The 22,784-nt window shown below is 36.2% G+C and overlaps 3 protein-coding genes and 1 long non-coding RNA gene across 4 annotated transcripts; all 4 read left to right on the top strand.

Annotated features, from left to right (window-relative positions):
• LOC113649716 lies at window positions 1–4,025 on the top strand. The gene is made up of 2 exons (XM_027157640.2): window positions 1–120; window positions 2,610–4,025. Exon 2 carries the CDS (start codon window positions 2,673–2,675, stop codon window positions 3,831–3,833), a length of 1,161 nt encoding a protein of 386 aa, XP_027013441.2. The 5' UTR covers window positions 1–120; window positions 2,610–2,672; the 3' UTR covers window positions 3,834–4,025.
• An 8,470-nt stretch (window positions 4,026–12,495) lies between these two features.
• Window positions 12,496–13,403, top strand: LOC125138340 (protein rapunzel-like). The gene has a single exon (XM_047808435.1). The coding sequence runs from the start codon at window positions 12,496–12,498 to the stop codon at window positions 13,168–13,170; it is 675 nt and encodes a 224-aa protein (XP_047664391.1). The 3' UTR covers window positions 13,171–13,403.
• LOC113649739 lies at window positions 12,707–18,492 on the top strand. Its single transcript, XM_047808433.1, has 3 exons — window positions 12,707–12,841; window positions 15,418–15,677; window positions 16,990–18,492. The coding sequence occupies exon 3, from the start codon at window positions 17,052–17,054 to the stop codon at window positions 18,222–18,224; it is 1,173 nt and encodes a 390-aa protein (XP_047664389.1). The 5' UTR covers window positions 12,707–12,841; window positions 15,418–15,677; window positions 16,990–17,051; the 3' UTR covers window positions 18,225–18,492.
• Window positions 18,493–19,372: 880 nt separating this feature from the next.
• LOC125140214 lies at window positions 19,373–20,354 on the top strand. Its single transcript, XR_007139466.1, has 2 exons — window positions 19,373–19,503; window positions 19,985–20,354. It is a non-coding gene; the product is annotated as an uncharacterized LOC125140214 (long non-coding RNA).
• Window positions 20,355–22,784: the final 2,430 nt, after the last annotated feature.

Here is a 22,784-nt window from a genome sequence, read left to right on the forward strand (position 1 = left end):
ACCTGTTCAAAGAGGGAGTGCTCAAATAAACATTGAGCCAAGGCAGCTGCAAGTCATCGGCACCGCTGGGCTGCACTGGAACTCCACAGAGGGAACATATGCACTTTCCACCTCCTAACTGTAAGTATTTGTTTTTCTCTGCTGATCTCTTTGCTTTTTTTATTCCTTTTTATTTGCTCATATTTTAAAATAGCAAAAAAAAAAGAATTAGTGAACAGGGCATACAAAATAGATCTTTGTACATGTCCACAATTTTGATGCATTTGCTAATTCTGGATTTTTTTTAAGTTTTGATAAGGACCTGTTTTGAAATGCCCGGATGTTGTGCTTAAGTAAATATTGACTTGCATAACACTTTTTTAACTATGGTAACTATGGATGTGGTTTTAACAGGGATCTCAAGTTTTGAAGACAGGCAAAAAAAAATGTATGACATAAAACATTTCAAAACATAATATTTGAATTAAGCAAAACATATTAAATTATATAATGTAGTGCTGGTGGTTAGTAGACTTATTTTTCTGAGATGTAATTACACAGAATTTATGACAAATTCATTATTTTATAAAATGTCATAAAACCCCTGGCACCATCTCAGGGCCACATGTTTGAGAACCACTGGCCTAGACTACTTGTTCTGAGCAGGTGTTGTCAGTGAACAGGCTGTAAAACTGTTGGCTAAGTTACAGACACTCATGAAAAACTGATGCGGTTTATCTGGGAAACGCCTCTAATGGCAGTCACAATGTCATTGTTTGTGTCAAACAAGTGTGAATTGTTGTAACATTAAAGCAAGAGATCATGACTTACTCTGTGCTCAGAGTGATGCTCGCAGCTCCAGTGGTTTTCTCTGTGGGTGAATGAGGATGATGCTGAACAATTCCAGGATCTGCTTTTTATTCATTGGTTGTTGCGTTACAATAGTGCTATTTTCTGATCGGTTATTGTGTAGCCTCTTCTTTTTGATTAGCTTTTAAGGCCATGTCCACACTAATACGTTTTCGTTTGAAAACGTATATTTTTCTCTCCATTTTGGCCTTTCGTTGAGACAGAGTTTAAAGTCAAAGAAAACGTAGCTGTTGGAAGACGCTCTCCAAAGCAAATAAATTTGTAAACGCTGTCTTCGCGTCAGTGTGGACTGTGAAGACGGAGGCTTTTAAATACTATGACACATTTTTAGTCATGTGATGCAGTCAAAAGTAAATTAACGCCTAGTGGAAATGACGCAGGTCGAAGCCTTACTCATGCACAGTAGAGAGATGTAAGCATTTTTATACATTTCAGTGTGGATGAGCAACTTTTGAAAAACGTTTAGATGTAAACTCCGTTTTCAAATATATCCGGATTAGTGTGGACATGGCCTAAGTGTCAGGCTTGACTAAGCACTCCAGTGGAGATACGCTTGATTCCTGCCCGGTTCCATAGAGAGATCGGTGTGGACAGATACATTTTGGGTGCTGCGGCATATTAAATATATGATAAATAGTAGGTTTTTCTGCGTGAGAAATACAATGTTTGGAGGGAGAGCGTGATAAATGCCCGAAATGAGTGACTGTCACACTCAATACGTGACACTGGTGCCGTGGTTTTAAGATAATAAAAAGACCTGGCTAAAGTTAAAATGCAACAATGTTGGTGCCATTAAACTGTAAAACTAGATTCTATAGGAAGCTAAGATTGAGTTATCGATTGAACTGAAATGAAGGATTGTGGCAGCCAGTCAGTTTTCAGATTGGCCCGTTAGCCCTCAGCAGTAATCATCAGGAAGTGTCAATGATGGCTAAGTCTAGAAACACACTAAAAACAACAGCTTGTTACACACTGGCCACTAGGGGCTCTGCTGAACCTTTTTTATCTAGTCAAGCGTAGCTCATGTAAAACAAGGTGACAAACATTTACCTTTGCCTGTACTTTACCTGTAAATATGCAAAAATCTATTCTTAAGATGTTTGCTTCAGAAAAGTAGTATCAAATTACTCTTATGTACCTAACCGAGAGTGATTAAAAAGACCTTTGGCACTAGCTCGAATGAATCATTCATTGCCAGACAGAGTTTACTTTAGTTAAGCTGCAACACATGAAAGATGGAATCACACAAAACCTGAATATCATATTCAGGACAGGATTGTGAGGCTTGCTACTGAAACACCACAGCAAACAACAACAATACCATAGCAAGTAACTTGCAACAGCTACCTGGAATGTCATGTTGACCACCTAGCAACACCCTAGCAACCAGAATATCACTACTTACTTTTTAACTAAAACTGGAACGTTGCCTTGGGTTACATCAAAGAACTAGGATTATTTATACATAGACATATAATCATAGACCTTGGCTTTCTTTGGACAATGCACACAAACCCAACATTCCTGATAACGTACATCCTTTATTTATTTTGGAAATACTGCAACAAAAAAAAAAAACTGCAAATATTTGTACATTATTCCAGATGAAGTTCATACTTGTTCTGCTATCTGCTAGCTTTTAAATTTTTTATATGACAGAGTTAATTATAATTTTTTTAATGAATGTGACATTTACATAATGCATTGATTAAGGAATTCCTGAGAAAGTTTTTAATATGACATTTCTTATTGTGTTACAGAAAGAACGTTTGCCTCCATTAACAGATTAAGACAGAAACCTCTTTCATCACCTGACGTCCAATATGATTTTGGAAGAATGGTTTATGGAGAACAGCGACAAGATCGAAAAGGGAGTAGAGATACTAGGCAAAGGCTGTGAGATCCTTGCAGCCACTGTAGGCAAGTTCAATCCCATCCTGGAGGCAGTATTTAAAGTCGCTGCTGAGCTCCTTAGCAACCCAGAGAGCAAAGAGACTAATTATCTAGCTGAGCAGTTTGTGAAGGTCAACCAGAAGCTGGAAAAGATCCAGAGTGATATTAAAAATATAGAGCTGGTGATGCAGCGATCATTTGTGAACATCGAGAACTTCAAATTCCAAGCAAACATAATGAGTCAGTATGAATATTTTCAGTATATTTTCACAGCCAAACCTGAGTATAAGAAGTTGAAGCGAGATGAGTTCCTCATCTTCTTTGAGAAATTTGAGGGAGAAAAGAACCTTGAATGCTTATATAATGCTATCATGATAGAGAACACCTCTGGACAGACAATGCTGGACATTATAGTGGAAACTGAGCAGCGGAGCAGGAGGGCAGTGGAGGAATTCTGTGCTAGCCTGAAGAAGCTGTTTGTGGTTGGGATCATCTCACTGATGGGCTACGCTGCACTAAAGAAAGACACTGTTGATGAGGAAATGGGAAAGAAATGGCTTGCCCGCATGGAGGACGTAGAGAAGCGCATGAAGGCAGCAGTGGATGAGTGTGTGAACAACTTTGCTGAGCAAGCCAAGACTGATATAGATGAGATTCTCCTGGAGAAGCAGAGCAGTGTCGACCCTGAGTTTGCTAAATTCCTACTGGAGGCTCTTGTGAAGAAGTATGACTGGGTCTCCTGGTCAGTCCGGGTGTTTAACGATGATGATGGTGGCAAACTTGTGAAGTCTCTGTTTCGGAAGAAGCGCGTTGACAATTATTTTGAACATTTGTGCAGTAATAAAATAAGGGTTGTGGTGTCTTTCACTGCAGACCCTAAACCACTCGATAAGAACCAGATAAAGGATCAAATAGAGAAAGAGAAAGGTGGCATGGAGTCTGTGGCTGAGTCTCTGAGCAAAAGTTTTCCCAACTGCCTTGTCCATGCCATAAATTGCTCTTTAAATGTAGAGGAAGCCAATAATTTTGAGTCTGAGCACCTTTATTATAATTCTCACAAAATAGCACACATCTGTATCCACTCTGAATAATGGAATTTAGATTAAACTAAACATATTGATGTTCAATCAGAATCTATTCTCTCCAGGCTTCTATTAATTAAAGAGTTCTAAAATTACAAATGTATGATTGTTATTAGTAATGATGATGTTATGGCACTTAAGGAAACAAGACTGATTAAGACTAAGGCTTGAGATGATCACTTTTAATAAAGGCTTGTAAAAAAGAAAAAGGGCTTTGTGTCGTTCGCGTATTTCTTTTCTCTGTTATATCCATGATAAAAATTGATTTTTAAAAATGAATACACATTAAATCAGAGCATAATTTTAGTACAGTTTCATGCATCACTTCATGCATTTATTATGTAATACTCTTCCACTTAGCCTGAAACTTTTGTGCAAATTATAACCATCTCTTATTTTTGCCAAAGTAACACTAATGATTCTTTTTGTGCATTTGTATTATTATTACTTTATAGATCCATCATTTGTTCAGGAGTAATTCATAATAAATTAGGAAAAAAAAATATTTTGAATTTTATTTAGTCTCATCCAGAATACATTCACCCCTTTTAAATGTTTGGAATATTCCACATATCACATGTTCCACAGGAAGTGACATCGTCTTAAATGACTGAATGCTATGAGAAGACAAAGGCAAGTTTGCTAATTCTTTTTTTTCTGTATTTTTAGTTATATTTTGATCCTTAATGAAGATAAACTGTTCACATTTTATAATTCATACCTAAATTAGAGATTAATTTATTAATTTCAACTAAATACACTTGATGTGAATCTGTGGAATGTTCTATGTCCACATGGCATTAGCATGGACGTTAGCTAGCCCTTTTTTGTGTGTGTTTGCTTATTAAATGCTTAAAAACTCAACCCTGTAAATTTTGACCCTGTTATTCATTAAGATTAAAAGTGTTGAGTGACAGTAACAGGGTTAATATTTTATGGTTTGTATAATATGTATGTATGAATTATAATTTACTTATAAACATAACTGAAAATACTGTTATCTGAAGTCTTAAAAACAGAAGTGTTGCAGAATAAATATTAGTGTAATATTGCATAGATTTAAGGAAACTAATCCAACATTAAGTGCTGCAGAGTAACAGAGATGTTATAGCTACTATATACACTATACTATACTGAAATAGCTATTTCTCATAACATGTAAAATAACAGAAATCTTTACAGAACCTGAACTCAAGTTGAATGTGTTCATTTTTTTAGATTGATTTAAGTTAAATAATGATGGATTGTGCTGTTCTTTGTGGAAATCTTTTTTTTTTTTTTTTTAAAGATTATTCAAAAGGTCTGGAAATGTTATATTGCATGTTATTTTTTTCCCAAACTGTCTGGACTTGTGTGTATTTACAGTCATACAACACCAGAGGTCGCTCTATGAACGCCACTAATCTTCCAACTCTTGAGTTTCTGCAGTAGCCATTTTGAGAGAGAAATGCACAGAGATTGAAGGCTGTACTTTAGTTGTGTGCTCCAGAAGAGGCTGTTCACTGACCCCGTGAGGGACAGGGGGTGGAAAAAATGAGACAAATTTATTTTATTTGTATAGCACTTTTAACAATTTCCCATTGTCTCAAAGCTTTACAGAAGTATGTAAACAGATGAGAGACAAATAAATAAATAAATATATGATGACAATAATAATAATAAGAAGAAGAAAAAATAAGTATAAAAATAAATAAATGAATATATACAATTATTTAAAAAAAAAGTTTAAAATTAATTTTGGACAGTCCATACTACAACAGTACAATGATCCCAAACACACATCTTAGCTTTGCCAGAGCTATTTGAAGAAAAAAAAGAACTAGAAGGAAAGCTGAAAATAATGATTTTATAACAGATTTTTTTTTTAAATCTTAAATTTGATCATTTATCGTGATGCTCATGGCAAGTTTCTCTATCAGTTTTTATAAGCAGGTAATCTAATAGTTGCAGTAGCTGCTCTTTTCCCTGTGTACATCACAACCCGATACCTGTAAAAAAAAAATCTATATAATAAAATAAAAGTCTAGATTTTTACTTCAGTTAACTAAACTAAAACGATATTTTAATCAGCGTACAATAGTGAGTAGAGAGAGAACCTTGTGACAAACAGTCCAACCGGCTGGACGTGAAGTTCTCCCGCCGCACTTCATGTTCTTACATGTTCAGGATTTGCTGAATTCACCATTAATTCAAGGTAAGATATGTTTCTTAAGAAGCCAATTCTGTGACTATAGATACATCCTAACACACACACACGGACAAACAGCTGTAGATATGTAGAAGGCTTTCTTCTTATTTGTTTTTCCTTTGTACTTGTTCTTGTACTTGACAAAGTCAGACCCAGCACACACCTACCTTAAAGCACCTGTCACACCCTGCTCTACTCTGCATTCCCTCACTGCTCCCATCATGCCTTAAGCACTGTTTGATTGAACCCACCATGTGTCAGGGTACAAGGAAGACATGTATCAAGGCTCTTCTCTGCATCACTTCCTGTCTTCTAGCAAAGAATAAAAAATCTGTACGCAAAGCACAAAAATAAATAAAACATTACTTTCTTACTATACAAATAGCATCAACAGGGTTTTAGACTTTATTCATGTTCACACACTTCTACAAGAAGTTCTGTAGAAGTTGTGAGGATGTGGTAGCTTAGAGGTTAAGGCGTTGGACTACTCATCGGAAGGTCATGAGTTTGAATTCCAGGTCCACCAAGCTGCCACTGCTGGGTCCTTTAACAGTCAATTGCTCAGTTGTATAAATTGAAATAAATTGAGTAACTCTGGATAAGGGTTTCTGCCAGAAATGTACTGTAAATGTTGTGCATGTTTGTGTAGCTCCTTGTTTAATCTGGGAGGAAAATTAGTAATCTTTCTTTTTTAATTTGTATTTCATGTGTAGCTCCAAATCGACAAAATCCTGGGAAGAAATTAAAACAAGAAAATACTGATTTTAACTTAAATTCCTGGAGGAAAAGCTGAAAGACCTCAAGAGTGAGAGGGATTTCCTCAAGAGTCTTCTTAAAGATGGTATGTTTCTTTGACAACCTCATTGAAGTCTTCATTTTTGACAATCTGTGGTACAGAATACAAATGTTAGTTTTCCTGATCTGAGTTTCTGTCTTAAGCATATGTGTGTGTGTGTATACACTATACTGTGCAAAAGTTTCAGGCAGGTGTGAAAAAATGCTGTACACACTACACTTTGTCACCTTGTACCCATATGCAATGAAAGGAATTCATCACTATGGTGCTTTTAATGTTTGCAGTAATTTTTCCGGTGTATTCAGTCACATTTAATAGAATAAGAAACCTTGCAGGTGAAGCACCACCCACTACTTCTTAAAGTCTTGATAAAGATATTAATCAGAACCAGGTTCCTGATGGACATGAAGTTACATCTCTGGTTTCATCAAAATCATATTTATAAAAGATTCAACAAAGTGAATGATTATATTAATGGACTAATGGATGAACTAGTGTATTCTCATCCCTTTTTCTGAAGATGACAGTACCAGACATGAAATTTAATGGTTCTTTCAAATAACCAGTTGACTTTTAGGCCTAATACCACTTTTATTTCATTTGTTTAGGGAGGTGGTATATCACTGGTATCTGCTCCTAACATAAAAACACTCGCTTGCCATCTCCTGGTAAAAAACAGTGGTATATGTGAAAAATGTTAAACACATACCATTAGATTTTGAGTGTGTAGATAAAGGATTTCTACAAGTATACACATATTGCACAAACCCAGATTTAATTGGTTAAATAATGATGTTTCTGTGCATATTTTGTGAGCTAAGCTAATTGTTGCTAACTACATTAATTATACTGTTTATCAATTATGATTTTTCTGCTGTTGTAGGAGACTAAAGACGTGGCAGGACCAGCAGAGGAAGATGAAGCAATCGGCTCTTCACCATGTTCACAGGTAAGAAGTCAACATTGGGGTTCTGTTTTGTACCCATACAGTAATGTACAGTATGTTCTCATGTATACAAATCTTAGTTATAGAGGATTTGACATGTATAGGATGTTGGTCAGGGTATCTATTTTTACTGTATATCATTCACAAATGTTACATAGATTTGCAGATTAATAGATATTAATAATATATAGATTTTCCACAAAATGCCAGTTAGGCCTATTGTTTAAGTGCTTCTGTTAAAGTTCAGGGTGTTAGGGTTTCGATGCCAAAGTAGACTTTATTGAGAATCATCGGCCTCAGCAACTCTGACCCTTTAGCTGTCTGCTGCCCATCTCTTTTGAGTTTTGCTTTTCTTCTTGCTTCATTGCTTTAAAACATATTGACATGCACACATCCTTGTATGATAGCATATTGATAAAGTCTTATTATAATTAGCATACACCTTTTGTTCACCAAAATATTTTATAATCCCAAACCCCTGGGGTAATTACATATGACAATGGAATACGTTATGATTTGTGTTTGTGTGTGATGTTAAGGTAATCACTTGCACCTCCTCCAGCCAATAGTTCATTCTCCAACTTCTCAGCCCATCACATTTCTCAGAGCAGTGAGGCTGTAGAGGTAGATGAGGCTTTTTCCGTAGGTGCTGCAATAACGATTTAATTTTATAGGCTATTTGTTTAGGTTAATTAAAAAAGCATTTTAAAGCTAAAATGCTAATTTAATAATTTGTAAAGCCTGCAGGTGTCAATAGACTAATGATTCAACGCCCGCTAATTTGTATATTCCTGTTGAGTTTCTGAATATTTAGAGTTAGCTACTATTTGACTATCAAATGGTGTCACGTGATGCACTTGTTTTGGAAACTAATTACAGTTACTCATGAGGCCATTCTTAAAAATGTTTTTGTTTGCCCTAACCCGACTGACCCTGTCAATTTAGGACCGACTCTATTTATTTATGTATTTATTTATTTCCGACCGATTTGCCGGTTGTAAATTTGCATTAAGTCCGACCAATTTTTTTTTACTCTTCAAACAACTAATACAAAAGCAATAAAATAATAATTATTATATTTTAGTAAGTATTGTAAATATATAAATTGCCTAGGCCTACATACAAATGAAGGCTATGTTCTTTCTTTTAAATAAAAACCTGTGACATCATCTATGTTTACACTATTGGTTAACGGATGGCACACTGTCAGAGCCGACGGTTCACGCTTGGTAATGATGGCTGCGGCTGCAGTAAACAAAATGTTCGCGGTCACCGTTCAACGTCATACGAGTTCGGGCACCATAATACATCTTAAAAATTCATCAAAACAGCTCGACACTGCTTTAACTTGGCACAAAGTTCTGGAAAAACTGTGCCCACCATCAAAGGCACGGGTTGAAGACCCAGTCAGTGACATCACGATATGCTAATTTGTTTAACCATTACCAAAATTCTACTTTTTTTTTTTTTTTTTTTTTTTTAAATTGAAACTTGGGGGGGGGGGGGGGTAGACCTACCTACTGATACTGCAAACCAAAATATTTTTAAGGATGGCCTGAGTTAAAAATCATTGATTATTGATCACTGAATGCACTGATATTAGATATCTTAGAAAATATCTGGCTTTACTATATCACATATAATGAAAAATCTGTTAACCTTTTTGAACTTTAATTGCGAATTCAACAAAAAGACAACGAAAACAACCAGATAAACTTTTCTTTATCATGATATAAAAAGCATTGATTTTGTCTTACTTCTGCATTTTGGTCTGAAACTTAAGGATCATTTCACTGAAGCCAATTTGGAAAAGAAAAGCTAGATAAGCGCATTTCATCACCTCATTTCGCACAGACAGAAATGTAGCTCTGTACGTAAGGCTCGCGGTGGTGCTGTGTGTGTTTACATCAACAAGGAATGGTGCAAGAACTCTGTGCTTGTTTCTAGTTACTGCTCATCGCTAGTGGAGTTTGTGACTGTTAGATGCAGGCCATTTTATTTAACACGGGAATTCACCACGATTTTCATTGCCCCAGCGCTAATGATAAAAGGTGCTATGTGAACTCTATGGGACTATAAGCAATCTTAAGAATGTTCACCTCGACGGACTGTTTATCATCGCCACAGATTTCAGTCATGCAAATGTCAAATCTTTGCAACAAGATGGGAAAATATGCTGGATCATGTTTACACAAACATGCCTGGTGCTTATCATGTGGAGCTCCTCACCACCTTCACTAATCAGACCACATCTCTGTTATGCTAATTCCAGCATACAGACCACTCGTTAGACGCTCTTACCCGGTTCTGAAGCAGGTGAAAACCTGGCCAGCAGGAGCCACCTATCCTCTTCTTGATTTGACTTGACTTGACCTTTGAGCACAACTGTATCTACCTTCAAAATGTTTTGTTTGGAGTCGGTGTGAATGCTTAACGATTTTTCCGTTTATAAAATGCTCCCATGTATAAGACGATCCCCAGTTTTTCAACCTCAAATTAAGAAATCGATATTTTAAACATAATGCAATGCTTATTTATTTTTTTATTTTCTGACACTTTTATTGGCTCAGACGTTCTGACATTACCGGTCCCTGATGCATCTGCTCACTGGCTGCATGCTCTCCACTTCCAACAGGGTGTGTTCCAATTGGTTTGTTCAGCATCAGCTGATGTCAGGTACATAAGGCTTGTGATTGGAGGAAGCCTGTTGGCAGAGACAACCTATTAGCAGTTTCACTTGTGACTGGAGGAAGCATGTCTGCAGTGATGAGGTATGGGCAGTTTCACTCGCGATTGGAGGGCAGTGATTGGAGGAACCATGTCTGCAGTGAAAAATACTCTACTTGATTATTTTTCATCACCTAAGGTAGACTGTGGTCTTTTTCTTACTCTTTTCAATGAGAAGACACCAACGGTGATGCCGTGACGCCAAATCCGCTAATTAAGCTTTAATAAAAATTGACAGATTCTGCAAGGTTTATTTAAGGCATAGTTGTGATTTGCAAATGCAACTTACATTAGAGCTCCACTTCACCTGCCACTATCTTGTTTGTGAGAGTGAAGCAGTAGATGGAAGGAAGATGGAAAGTTCACAATGCAGGACATCTGGAGTCAAGGGTTTTGACTGAGTGCAGATGACACATTAGTCTAGCAGGATCAATAACCTGAATATGGCAGACAAAAAAGGCTGTCTTAAAGAATAAGTAGACTTAGTAAACAAAACCTTTGCATTATCAGTAATTTCTGTGCTATTCATCACATTTGTGGGTTTTAAATATTAGTTTTAAATTTCAGAAATTACAGGTCATGCAAAAGCACAGCTATTCCCTTATGAATGATGGTGTTGAGCCATAACATTGACCATAAGCACACACGGTAATAAACACTTATCTGTTAATAGCTATACTACTTTCACTATGTCTTTTGTAGCCTGGTGGGCTGATAAACCTGCTGAGAAGATTTCATCATTGTATTTAAGACAAACTGCTTCAAGGCATTATTTTCAGAAGCCGGGGAAGGAAGCCACCAGAGCACCCCCCTTTAAAAAAAAAAACACTGAGCATTTCTCAAACACGAGTCACTCCCTTAGCCTGCCCATTTAGCACAGTGCTAAGGACGCTTTCCAGGCTGCTGTTGAAATAATAGCTGCACGAAACAAACAGCAATACTATTAAAGGGAACAGGTACTCTACAAAAAATAGCAGGTAAGATATTTAGCTTTGGCCCATTTTTCTTTTGTCCTGTTTACTGCATGCCTTGTCATTTTAGACAGATGTTTTTTTTGTTTATGGTTGAGAGTCATGTGCTTGTGTTTTTATTTTAAGCTAACCTCTTACTCTGACAATGATGTAGTCTGTATATTGTGTACATCTTGGTTTTTAAATGAATGTATTGGAAGGGTTTATTTTGGCTATTTTCTGAGTGCCTGACTCAATAGCAGAGTAGCTACAAGAAGCTCAGCTAATGGCTAGTGGTTGGTATTAACAGAGACAGATTTACAGCCTTAGATTCAAACTTGAATGCAAATGTATCTTGTGTGAATGTGAAATGAAACCTTTGCTTTGCATGCAATGTCAAGAAGGAGACAGCTTGCTTCCACAAAGCATTTAAATAGCGGTAATATTTACTGATGATTCCAGCGTATTAAGGTGACAGTATATTGGACATGCTGAGATTTTTTTTACTGAGAACAAGTTCTAGCATTTTGATTTTTTTTAATGCTACAGTAATTTCCTGGGTTTGCTTAAAAATATTTTAAACATCAACCTACTAACATACAGCAGTGATAGTTGGGTATTATAATATGAATGTTTATGGTACAGGTTATTAAAATTCCGATATTTAACATGGTAAACAATTGTCCATCCTCTATAAGGAACACAATGACATTACATTCACTTTATTCGTGCCTCCCATGACTTTTCATATGAGTTGTTGACATGACTTTGTTATTCTACAACATATATTAAACATTACCAAAAAACTCCAGAAGGAAACAATACTGATTTCCGAAGCCATTGTGAAACAAACTACACCCAAAGCTACTTCCTCTAGTTACCTGGAGGTTTTCCAAAGTAAAAGCCCTTGAAATGTAGATATTGTATGGCTGGTTGTATTTGTGTATTCAAGGAAGAAATCAGTGATTGCACTTCTTTCCAATCTTTAATAATTTCTCACCTTTTTTCAGAACCCCACATGACCAAAGGCTAGTTAAACCAAAACTAGTGACCACTTTGCATCAATGGCAGACAAGGGGCAAATCAAACAGACTGCAGCCATAGTGCTGGGTTGCTTGGAGAGTGTCTCTTCATTTGCCGCCACCTTCAACCCTCTGTTTGGCATCGTCACCACACTGGTTGGTGCAGCGAGGAAAGGCCTGGTGGATGATGACACAAGCAAGCTGGAGAAGGACTTCCAGCAAATTCATGAGAAGTTGGAGAGCATCTCTGAGCAGAACAAGCAGCTGCTGGACCAGATCCACACTGCTGAGATTACCATAAACTATGGTAATTTGGAAAGGAACATCGAGCACCAGTATCGAGGCTTCAAGAACATGGTGGATCGCATCAGGATAGACCCCGAAAAAAGTGAGCGTTATAGAGAGGAATTCAAGAAAATCTATAGAAAACAAAAAGGCCACCAGAATCTGAACAGGTACTATGATGCCATCATGGAAGATGAGGGTCCTTTTGGCAAGCCGCTACTGATATTTTATCTAGAGCATTACAAGAAGAACAAAAAGATTATGGAGGCAAAATGCTCTCATCTGGCCTACATCTTCCACATCGGCCTCATAGCACTGATGGCCTACTATGTGGTCACTGAGGATAATGAAGATGAGTTCAGGGATGAATGGGGCCAAAAGGTCTTTAACATTCAGGCCAAGATGCAAGAAGTCCTGGAAGAGTGTAACTAGAAGTGATTCCAAATTCACTGAAATTTTGTTAAACCACAGCTGTCTTAGTTTCTTCTGCATGTGAGAACACAATTGTTCTTTTCTTCCTGAATTGATTTTGTATGTTTATTAGATTATCACTTAAAGATTTCAATCTTTTTTCATATCCTTATATGGCTGTATATATCAGAAACTTTTGCTGTATATACAGTAAAGCTGTAGACATATTTGTGTATTAAAATCAGTGTTATTCATTTTGGCAGTTTGTTGAATCGTGGGCTATGATGTATCAGAGCTTAATTTTACTGATAATTAGCTTGGAAAAAGGAGCATTGTGTAATCACATACTTTTTTTTTATCAGACATTGAAATATTAAAAAAAAATTAGATATCAGTTTAAATCAGCCAAAATCATATTATTAGAATGGTCATTGTAAAAGTCCCGTGATATTCTGTCCAATACAGCACAATATGCAAATTAGCATGATTTGCAACAGTCGACTAGTGACATCTACAGGCTTTATGAAGAATTACATGGATACGCTTGCACAGATTTTTATCTCATCTTCGCAGATAAAAGACCCAAAAATTGTCTTGCACATTTGTCCTCCTGTTGTGTGTATGTTATGTTAGTTTTTGGGGATTTGCTGAAGTTTCTTTTTTCGTTTGCACCCTTAGTTATAGGGTTGCATTTGGCTGCTCTGTCCAAATTCTTTTTTTTTTTTTTTTGAAAGTGAAAATAAGTGAGCACAACAGCTAACACTAACTATGACTAGCAATATCATATCAATATCAGGATTACTTCCAAGCAACTAAAAAAATGTGCAAAGGAATAAGTGCAATATATAAAAGTATGTACAACAAATAAAGCTACAGCATGTTGTTTGCACATTAGCATACAGCATAGCATGTGTACATTGTATGTACAATCAAGTAAGGCCATCCTTAAAAATATTCTTGTTTGCCGTGACCGACGCTGTCAATTTAGGACTGAATGAAATTTTTATTTATTTTTTTGCTTTAAGTCCGACCGACTTGCCAGTTGTAAATTTGCGTTTAGACTGACCTTATTTTCTTAAAATCATAAACAGCTCGACACCGCATTAACTTGGCACGAGGTTCTGGAAAAACTGTGCAACCCAGCATCAAAATAAGGTTTGCAATGATTCGCCCGAAGGCACGGGTTGAAGACCCAGTCAGTGAAACTTGAAAAAAAAAAATATATAGACCTACTTACCGACCCCCCCCTTTTTTTTTTTAACTGTTACTGCAAGCCAAAATATTTAAGGATGGCCTAACCAAGAAATATATAGTGTATGTACAGTTAATATACATAAACAGAGGTGAACAATGAATAGAGGTAAGCAATGAATTTACAGCTATATCCATTTATAATTGGTAGAAAAGATGTAACAGAATGTACAGAGTGGAGCAGAACTGCAAGGTGATTGTACTAAGGCTTTTATTATATTAAATATATAGTTGTTTTCAAAAAATGCAGCATGTATTATGACTTCAAGAAAACACAAAATACTATTTTTTGTGCCTTAAACTACACCAGTCTGTGTTCCATTACTGAGGTTACCTTCATGAGTCAGCATCACATGCCTGCATACAAGCCTTACCCAGCTCTTCCGTGTCTGTTTCCTCCCTCTATTGGGTTACTCTGCATTCATTGGTGAACACGAGCCGGGGCTCAGCAGGAAGTGGATAAAGAAAGCCAAGAGACTGTGCAAAAGAAGATGTAGGAGGTGCTATTATTCGACTTCCCCATACACACAGACCTCGCTGTGTTTACCACAGCAGGCTATCCCACGTTACATTACAAACGTATTTAGGTTGCTAGTATGAGCAAGACAATGGAAAATAAATAGTTTGTAAGCCATTTTCCTTCCATGATAACGAAATCTTTGGAAGAACCAGACTCATAAGGGACACAATCTTCTTTCTGGGAAACACTGGATAGTGCATTAATGCTTTATTAATTTTCCACGTTAAACAGTCAAACAGTACAGAATGTGTTTAATGGTCTTGAGTACAAGCATCGGAGATCATGGCATCATGGATTGCATGCAGTAGATTTAACAAAGAAAAATAAGTAAAAAATTATACAATATTAGGCACAATAAGATGAATACCAAAGCTATAAGACCAAGGCACATCAGGGTAAATTTGAGGTACCTTTAATCTCTTGTGTTTACCATTTGGTATTTGTAAAAAAAAAAATCTACTCTGTGTAGGGACTTTTACTTTTTGTTTTTTTCTGAGGGAGAAACTCTTCAGTGGCTCAGGACACTTGGTAATGTCGCAGACTGAGCAGAGTGGAAGCCTGTGAAAAGGGCACAGTTACAGGATGTTACCCATCCCTCTCTGAGAGGGAGGAGGAGATGGAGCACGTCCAAAGAGGGAGTGCCGCATGCAGCAAGGCTACAGATAAACATCGAACCAAGGCAGCTGCAAGTCATCAGCACCGCTGGGCTGCACTGCAACACCACAGACGGCACCTCTGCACTTTCCACCTCCTAACTGTAAGTGTTTGTTTTTCTCTGCTGATCACTTTCTTATGGGGCTTCTTTACTTTGTGGTTTTTTTAAATTATTATTTTATTTTCATTTGCTCACCCTTTAAAATAGCAAAACACAGAATCAGTGAACAGTGCACACAAAATAGATTTTTGTACATGTCTACAATGTTGATGTATTTGCTAATTCTGGATTTTTTTTTAAGCTTTCATAAGGACCTGTTCTGAAATGCCCGGATGTTGTGCTTAAGTAAATATTGACTAGCATAACACTTAGCAACCATGGATGTTGTTTTAAGATAATAAAAAGACCTTGCTAATTATAAAAGGCAACAATGTTGGTGCTATTAAATTGTAACACTGGGTTCTATAGGAAGCTCAGATCGAGTTATCGATTGAACTGAAATGAAGGATTCTGTCAGCTAGTCAGCTTTCAGAACAGCCCGTTAGCTCTCAGCAGTAATCATCAGGAAGTGTCAATGATGTCTATGTCTAGAAACCCACTAAAAATGGCAGCTTCTTAAACACTGGCCACTAGGGGCTCTGCTGAACCTTTTTTATCTAGGCAAGTGTAGCTCATGTAAAACAAGGTGACAAAATTTACATTTGCCTGTACTTTACCTGTAAATATGCAAAAATCTATTCTTAAGATGTTTGATTCAGAACTGTAGTATAAAATTACTCTTATGTACCTAACCAACAGTGATTTAAAAACATTAATATCTGTACAGACCTTTGGCACAAGCTCGAATGAATCATTCATTGTGAGACAGAGTTTACTTTAGTTAAGCTGCAACACGTGAAAGACGGAATCACACAAAACCTGAATATCATATTCAGGACAGGATTATGAGGCTTGCTACTGAAACACCACAGCAAACAACAACAATACCATAGCAACCATGGCAACCACCTAGCAACACCCTAGCAACCAGAATATCACTACTTGCTTTTTAACTAAAAATGGAACGTTGCCTCGGGTTACATCAAAGAACTAGGATTATTTATACATAGACATATAATCATAGACCTTGGATTTCTTTGGACAACGCACACAAACCCAACATTTATGATAACATACATGGCATATCCTTTATTTATTTTGGAAGCATTCATGCAGCATGGAATTTCACATACAACTGCAAATATTTGTACATTATTCCAGATGAAGTTCATATTTGTTCTGCTATCTGCTAGCTTTTAATTTTTTTATATGATAGATTTTTTTAATAATATTTTTTTAATAAATGTGACATTTACATAATGCTGCATTAATTCTGGAATTAAAAGTTTTTAAAATGTGCCTTATTGTGTTACAGAAAGAACTTTGCCTCCGTTAACAGACTAAGACAGAAGAGTCTTTCATCACCTGACGTCCAATATGAGTTTTGTGTCAGAATGGCTTACGGAAAACAGCGACAAGATCGAAAAGGGAGTAGAGATACTAGGCCAAGGCTGTGAGATCCTTGCAGCCACAGTAGGCCAGTTCAATCCCATCCTGGAGGCAGTATTTAATGTCTCCGCTGAGCTCCTTAGCAACCCAGAGGGCAAAGATGCTAAGTATCTTGCTGAGCAGTTTGTGAAGGTCAACCAGAAGCTGGAAAAGATCCAGGGTGAGATTAAAAAAACAGAGCTGGCAATTAAGCGATCACTTGTGAACCAGCAGAACTTCAACCTCCAAGCAAACATAATGAGTCAGTATGAATATTTTAAATATATTTTTACAGCCAAACCTGAGAAAAAGAAGTTGAAGCGAGATGAGTTCCTCATCTACTTTGAGGAATTTGAGGGAGAAAAGAACCTTGAATGCTTATATGATGCTATCATGAAAGAGAACACCTCTGGACAGACAATGCTGGACATTATAGTGGAAACTGAGCAGCGGAGCAGGAGGGCAGTGGAGGAATTCTGTACTAGCCTGAAGAAGCTGTTTGTGATTGGGATCATCTCACTGATGGGCTACACTGCACTACAGGAAGACACTGTGGATGAGGAAATGGGGAAGAAATGGCTTGCCCGCATGGAGGACGTAGAGAAGCGCATGAAGGCAGCAGTGGATGAGTGTGTGAACAACTTTGCAGAGCAAGCCAAGACTGATATAGATGAGATGCTCCTGGAGAAGCAGAGCAGTGTCGACCCTGAGTTTACTAAATTCCTACTGGAGGCTCTTGTAAAGAAGTATTACTGGGTCTCCTGGTCAGTCCGGGTGTTTAACGATGATCGCAAACTTGTGAAGTTTTTGTTTGGGAAGAAGCGCCATATAAATGGTGGAGTTGACAATTATTTTGAACATTTGAGTGGTAATAAAATAAGGGTGGTGGTGTCTTTCACTGCAGACCCTAAACCACTCGACAAGAACCAGATAAAGGATCAAATAGAGAAAGAGAAAGGTGGCATGGAGTCTGTGGCTGAGTCACTGAGCAAAAGTTTTCCCAACTGTCTTGTCCATGCCATCAATCGCTGTACGAAAGTGGAGGAAGCCAATAATTTTGAGCCTGAGCACTTTTATTATATTTCTCACAAAAAAGCACACATCTGTATCCACTCTGAATAATTGAATTTGGATTAAACTAAACATATTGATGTCCAATACGAATCTATACTCACTTCTATTAATTAATGAGTTGTACAATGTTTATGATAATAGATATTTGATTATTTACAAATGTATGAATGTTATTAAGGCTTGAGATGATCACTTTTAATGAAGGCTCTTAAAAAGGAAAAAGGGCTTTGTGTCATTTGTATTTTTTTCTCTGTTATATCCAGGTTGACAATTGATTTTTAAAAATGAATACACATTAAATCAGAGCATGATTTTAGTACAGTTTCATGCATCACTTCATGCATTTATGATGTAATACTCTTCCAATACGCAAATTATAACCATCTGTAATTTTTTAAAGTAACACTAATGATTATTTTTGTATTATTATTACTTTAAAGATCCATAATTTGTTCATTTGTAATTCATAATAAATGAGGGAGAAATATTTTGAATTTTATTGTCTCAATAATAATAATAATAATAATAATAATAATTGCATTTTATATATGACAGCACCTTTCAAACTCTCAGTCACCTTACAAAATTTAAAACACACAGCATAATATAAAACATACAAATAGACAACAGAATAATAATAGACATGAAAATAATAATAAAATATAAATTAATAATAGAAAATAATGGACTAGTTCAAATATAAAATTCATTTCTATACATGCGAGTTTTGAATCTGGATTTAAAGGTTGGCAGAGAGTCTATACCTCTGATGCATAAAAAATGAAAAACTCAACCCTGTAAAATCGACCCTGATTTTTATTAAGAGTAAAAGTATTGAGTGACAGTAATAGGGTTAATATTTTATAGTTTGTATAATATGTATGTATTAATTATTATTTACTTATAAATGTAACTGCAAATTCTGTTATCTGAAGTCTTAAAAACCGAAGTGTTGCAGAATAAACATTAGTGTAATAATGCATAGATTTAAGAAAACTAATCCAACATTAAGTGCCACAGAGTAACAGAGATACAGACCTACACCAAATACACACTCTAAATCAATTCAATTCAAATGTATTTGTATAGTGCTTTTTATAATTGATAATGTCTCAAAGCAGCTTTACAGAACATAAACATAGAACAAAAGGTTAAAATAAAGAATAATATAAAGATTAATATAATACAAATTTCAAGATTAATATTAGATATATTTAAATGTGTTTGTATTTATCCCCAGTGAGCAAGTCTGAGGTGACTCCCTTGAATGGTGAAGGAAGAAACCTTGAGAGGAACCAGACTCAAAGTGGAACCCATCCTTATATAGGTAATAATAGAGGGTGTGATTATAAATATACTGTACAATCTGACTAATGTTTATACACCTGACTATAGATAAGGGAGACAAGATTTTAATCTACATTTAAACTTGAAAAGTGTGTCTGAGCCCCAAACACTATCAGGAAGACTATTCCAAAGATTGGGAGCTAAATACAAAAACTCTCCACCGCCTTTAGTAGATTTTGTTATTCTGGGAACTACCAGAAGTCCTGAGTTTTATTATTGTACGTAATATTGATTGAACATATTTATAGTATAAATATGTATAGTATTTACACTGTTCAGTGCTGTGTATTGTCTTTTGTGTATTATCTTTTGTGTAATGTCTTATATTTTTTGCTTGCACTGTCTTTTTGTCCTGCACTGACTTTTTATCTTGTCCTGCACTGTTTGCACCAGGTTGCACAGATGCACTTTATGTGGCTAGGACTACTTACTAAGTCCTTAGCTCTCTCTTTGTTTTACAGTATGTAGTACCATGGTCCTGGAGAAACGTTGTCTCATTTCACTGTGTACTTTTGGGAGGCCGCTACTGATATTTTATCTACAGCACTACAAGAAGAACAAGAAGATTATGGAGGCAAAATGCTCTCATCTGGCCTACCTCTTCCACATCAGCCTCATAGCACTGATGGCCGTCACTATGTGGTCACTGAGGATGATGAGGATGAGTTCAGGTTAAAATGGGGCCAAAATGTCTTGAACATTCAGACTAAGATGCAAGAAGTCCTGGAAGAGTGTAACTAGAGGAAGTGATTCCAAATTCACTGAAATTTTGTTAAACCACAGCTGTCTTAGTTTCTTCTGCATGTGAGAATAAATTTTTTTATTCCTGAATTGCTTTTGTATATATTTATTAGATTATCACTTAAAGATTTCAATCTTTTTTTCATATCCTTATATGGCTGTATACAGTATATCAAAATCTTTTGCTGAATCTACAGCTTTACTGTATATCCATCTGAATCATGGGCTATAATGTCTCAGAGCTTAATTTTACTGACTATTAGCTTAGAAAATGGAGCATTGTATAATCGCATACATTTTTTTATCAGACATTGAAATATTAAAAACAAGAATAGATATCAGTTTAAATCAGATTAAATCATTTTATAAGTATGGTCATTGTAAAAGCCCCAGGGTATCTTTTAAAGGACTTGCTCCATGAGTTCAGCTCACTTCATGTCATTAACTCTTTTCGCGAATAACCACCACCACAGCACAATATGCAAATTAGCATGATTTGTAGCAGTCGACTAGTGACATCTGCAGGCTTTACGAAGAATTACATGGATACGCTTGCAAATATTTCTATCTAATCTTCCCTTATAAAAGACCCAAAAGTTGTTTTGCACATTTGTCCTCATGTTATGTGTGTATGTTATATGTCAAGATCCTACACAAATATCTTATAATTACTCAGGCTAATCCCCTCTTTACTCGCTCAGTGAGGTTTCCTGGAGGTCTTCCTCTTGTCACAGTTGAGGTTGTACTGTAAAAATTCAGTTTAAAAAAAATTAAGATGATTTCTGAAATGTTCAATGATTGGGATAATTTTTTGGGGATTTGCTGAAGTTTTTTTGTTTGCACACTTACAGTTATAGGCAACGATTTGGCTGCTCTGTCCAAATTCTTTTTTTTTTTTTTTTTTTTTTTGTTAGTGAAAATAAGTGAGCACAACAGCTAGCACTAACTATGACTAGCGACTTTACTTTATACTGATAAACCAAATAAAAATGAATTTACATCTAGGAATGCTTCCAAGTTGATCAAATAGGCAAGTCCAAGCAACTTTGTCATTGCATAGTGCAGTTAAATTGCAATGATATGCCGTTTAGCATCCACCAGAGGTGCAAATAGAAAAATGTGCAAAGGAACAAGTGCAATTTGTAAATATATGTACAACAAATAAATAAAGCTACAGCATGGAGTTTGTGCATTAGCATACAGCATGGTATTTGTAGACAGTACAATATGTCTAAAACATGTATAAATTGTATGTACTACCAAGCAGACCTGCCAACCTTGGAAAAAAATTTTGAGTAGCAACTTACTGCATCGACGCGGCGCAAGGTCAGGCACATTTGCTGGTCAGTGTTGATTAAGTTCACAAGCTCATTCATCACAAATTTTTACTATATTTTTCCTATATAAATACTGGCAAATAACGTAAAATTTGATCTGTGCGTAAAACTTAAACTTGAGGCACAACACCGGTCAAGAACTTCTGAGGGGCATATACTCGCTTCTTTTAAGATTTGCTTCCCTCTTCCTCTCTGTCAGTATCCTCATCTGACATCATGTCTATTACTAACTGCAAGGCACACACAACACACACACATCATCATCCTCATGTTTTTCATAATAGGTTTCCACGCGCATTTGCATGAAAACAATTTTATACATTATTAATATGTTTTAAGGCACAAATGTCATGTAAGAAGATTTGCATTTTACAGTACTAAAGTACAAAATGTACAATAACAATACTTGGCTGCTACTAGTGCATGATCGTTTGTGTATAATATCTGAATACTTTTTAACAACTCTTTATGTATTGCCATAAATTAGATCTAATGAACTAAACAGTAACTTCATATCTGACAACACATACATGTGTTAATTTTCTCAGCAATAATGCAAGACTCTAGACTTCGCTATGGTTTTGACTGGCTGATCATATAATAATACCTCCCTCATCATTTCTACTTTCTGCTTTTATTTCCCTGCTTTTCAAAAAAAAAATATGATGTTCATCAGATGTGATCTACAGTAGCCAGTAACAATCGAGTCAGAATACGATTGATTTCTGCGTGCTCGCACCAGTTTGTCTTTTCCGTTAAAGTACGACGGCAATGCGTTTACAGGCATGACTTACGTTTTCTATATAAATACTGGCAAATAAAGTAAAACTTGATCTGTGCGTAAAACTTAAACTTGAGGCACAACACCGCCTGTGGTTCGGCAGGCTTATTAAAATGGATGCAATTAACAATTCTGGCCATTTACCTTTGAAACGTTAAGTCCTAACTTGGAAAAACCAGTCACTGTAAGAAGAATTGAAGACGGACAGAGACAGATGAAAACCACATTCGTTTTGACGGCTCTCCGCTTGTAGTGTTGAGTTTTAAACTGGCGCTATGATTGGTCGTATTATTATTTTCTCAGGTTGCTGCCCAATGCGGTTACACCCATAGGCGCATTGCCTGGTGCGCAAATGCACAGACAGTTGAACTCAAAGGCATCAGCGGTTTTTTACAATGCGTA

This window comes from Tachysurus fulvidraco, chromosome 25 (assembly GCF_022655615.1).
Source record: "Tachysurus fulvidraco isolate hzauxx_2018 chromosome 25, HZAU_PFXX_2.0, whole genome shotgun sequence".
NCBI lineage: Eukaryota > Metazoa > Chordata > Actinopteri > Siluriformes > Bagridae > Tachysurus > Tachysurus fulvidraco.

Bases quoted from the DNA above. Each gene is read 5' to 3' on its own strand.
- LOC113649739 (XM_047808433.1), top strand. From the start codon at position 17,052: ATGAGTTTTGTGTCAGAATGGCTTACGGAAAACAGCGACAAGATCGAA.
- LOC113649716 (XM_027157640.2), top strand. From the start codon at position 2,673: ATGATTTTGGAAGAATGGTTTATGGAGAACAGCGACAAGATCGAAAAG.
- LOC125138340 (XM_047808435.1), top strand. From the start codon at position 12,496: ATGGCAGACAAGGGGCAAATCAAACAGACTGCAGCCATAGTGCTGGGT.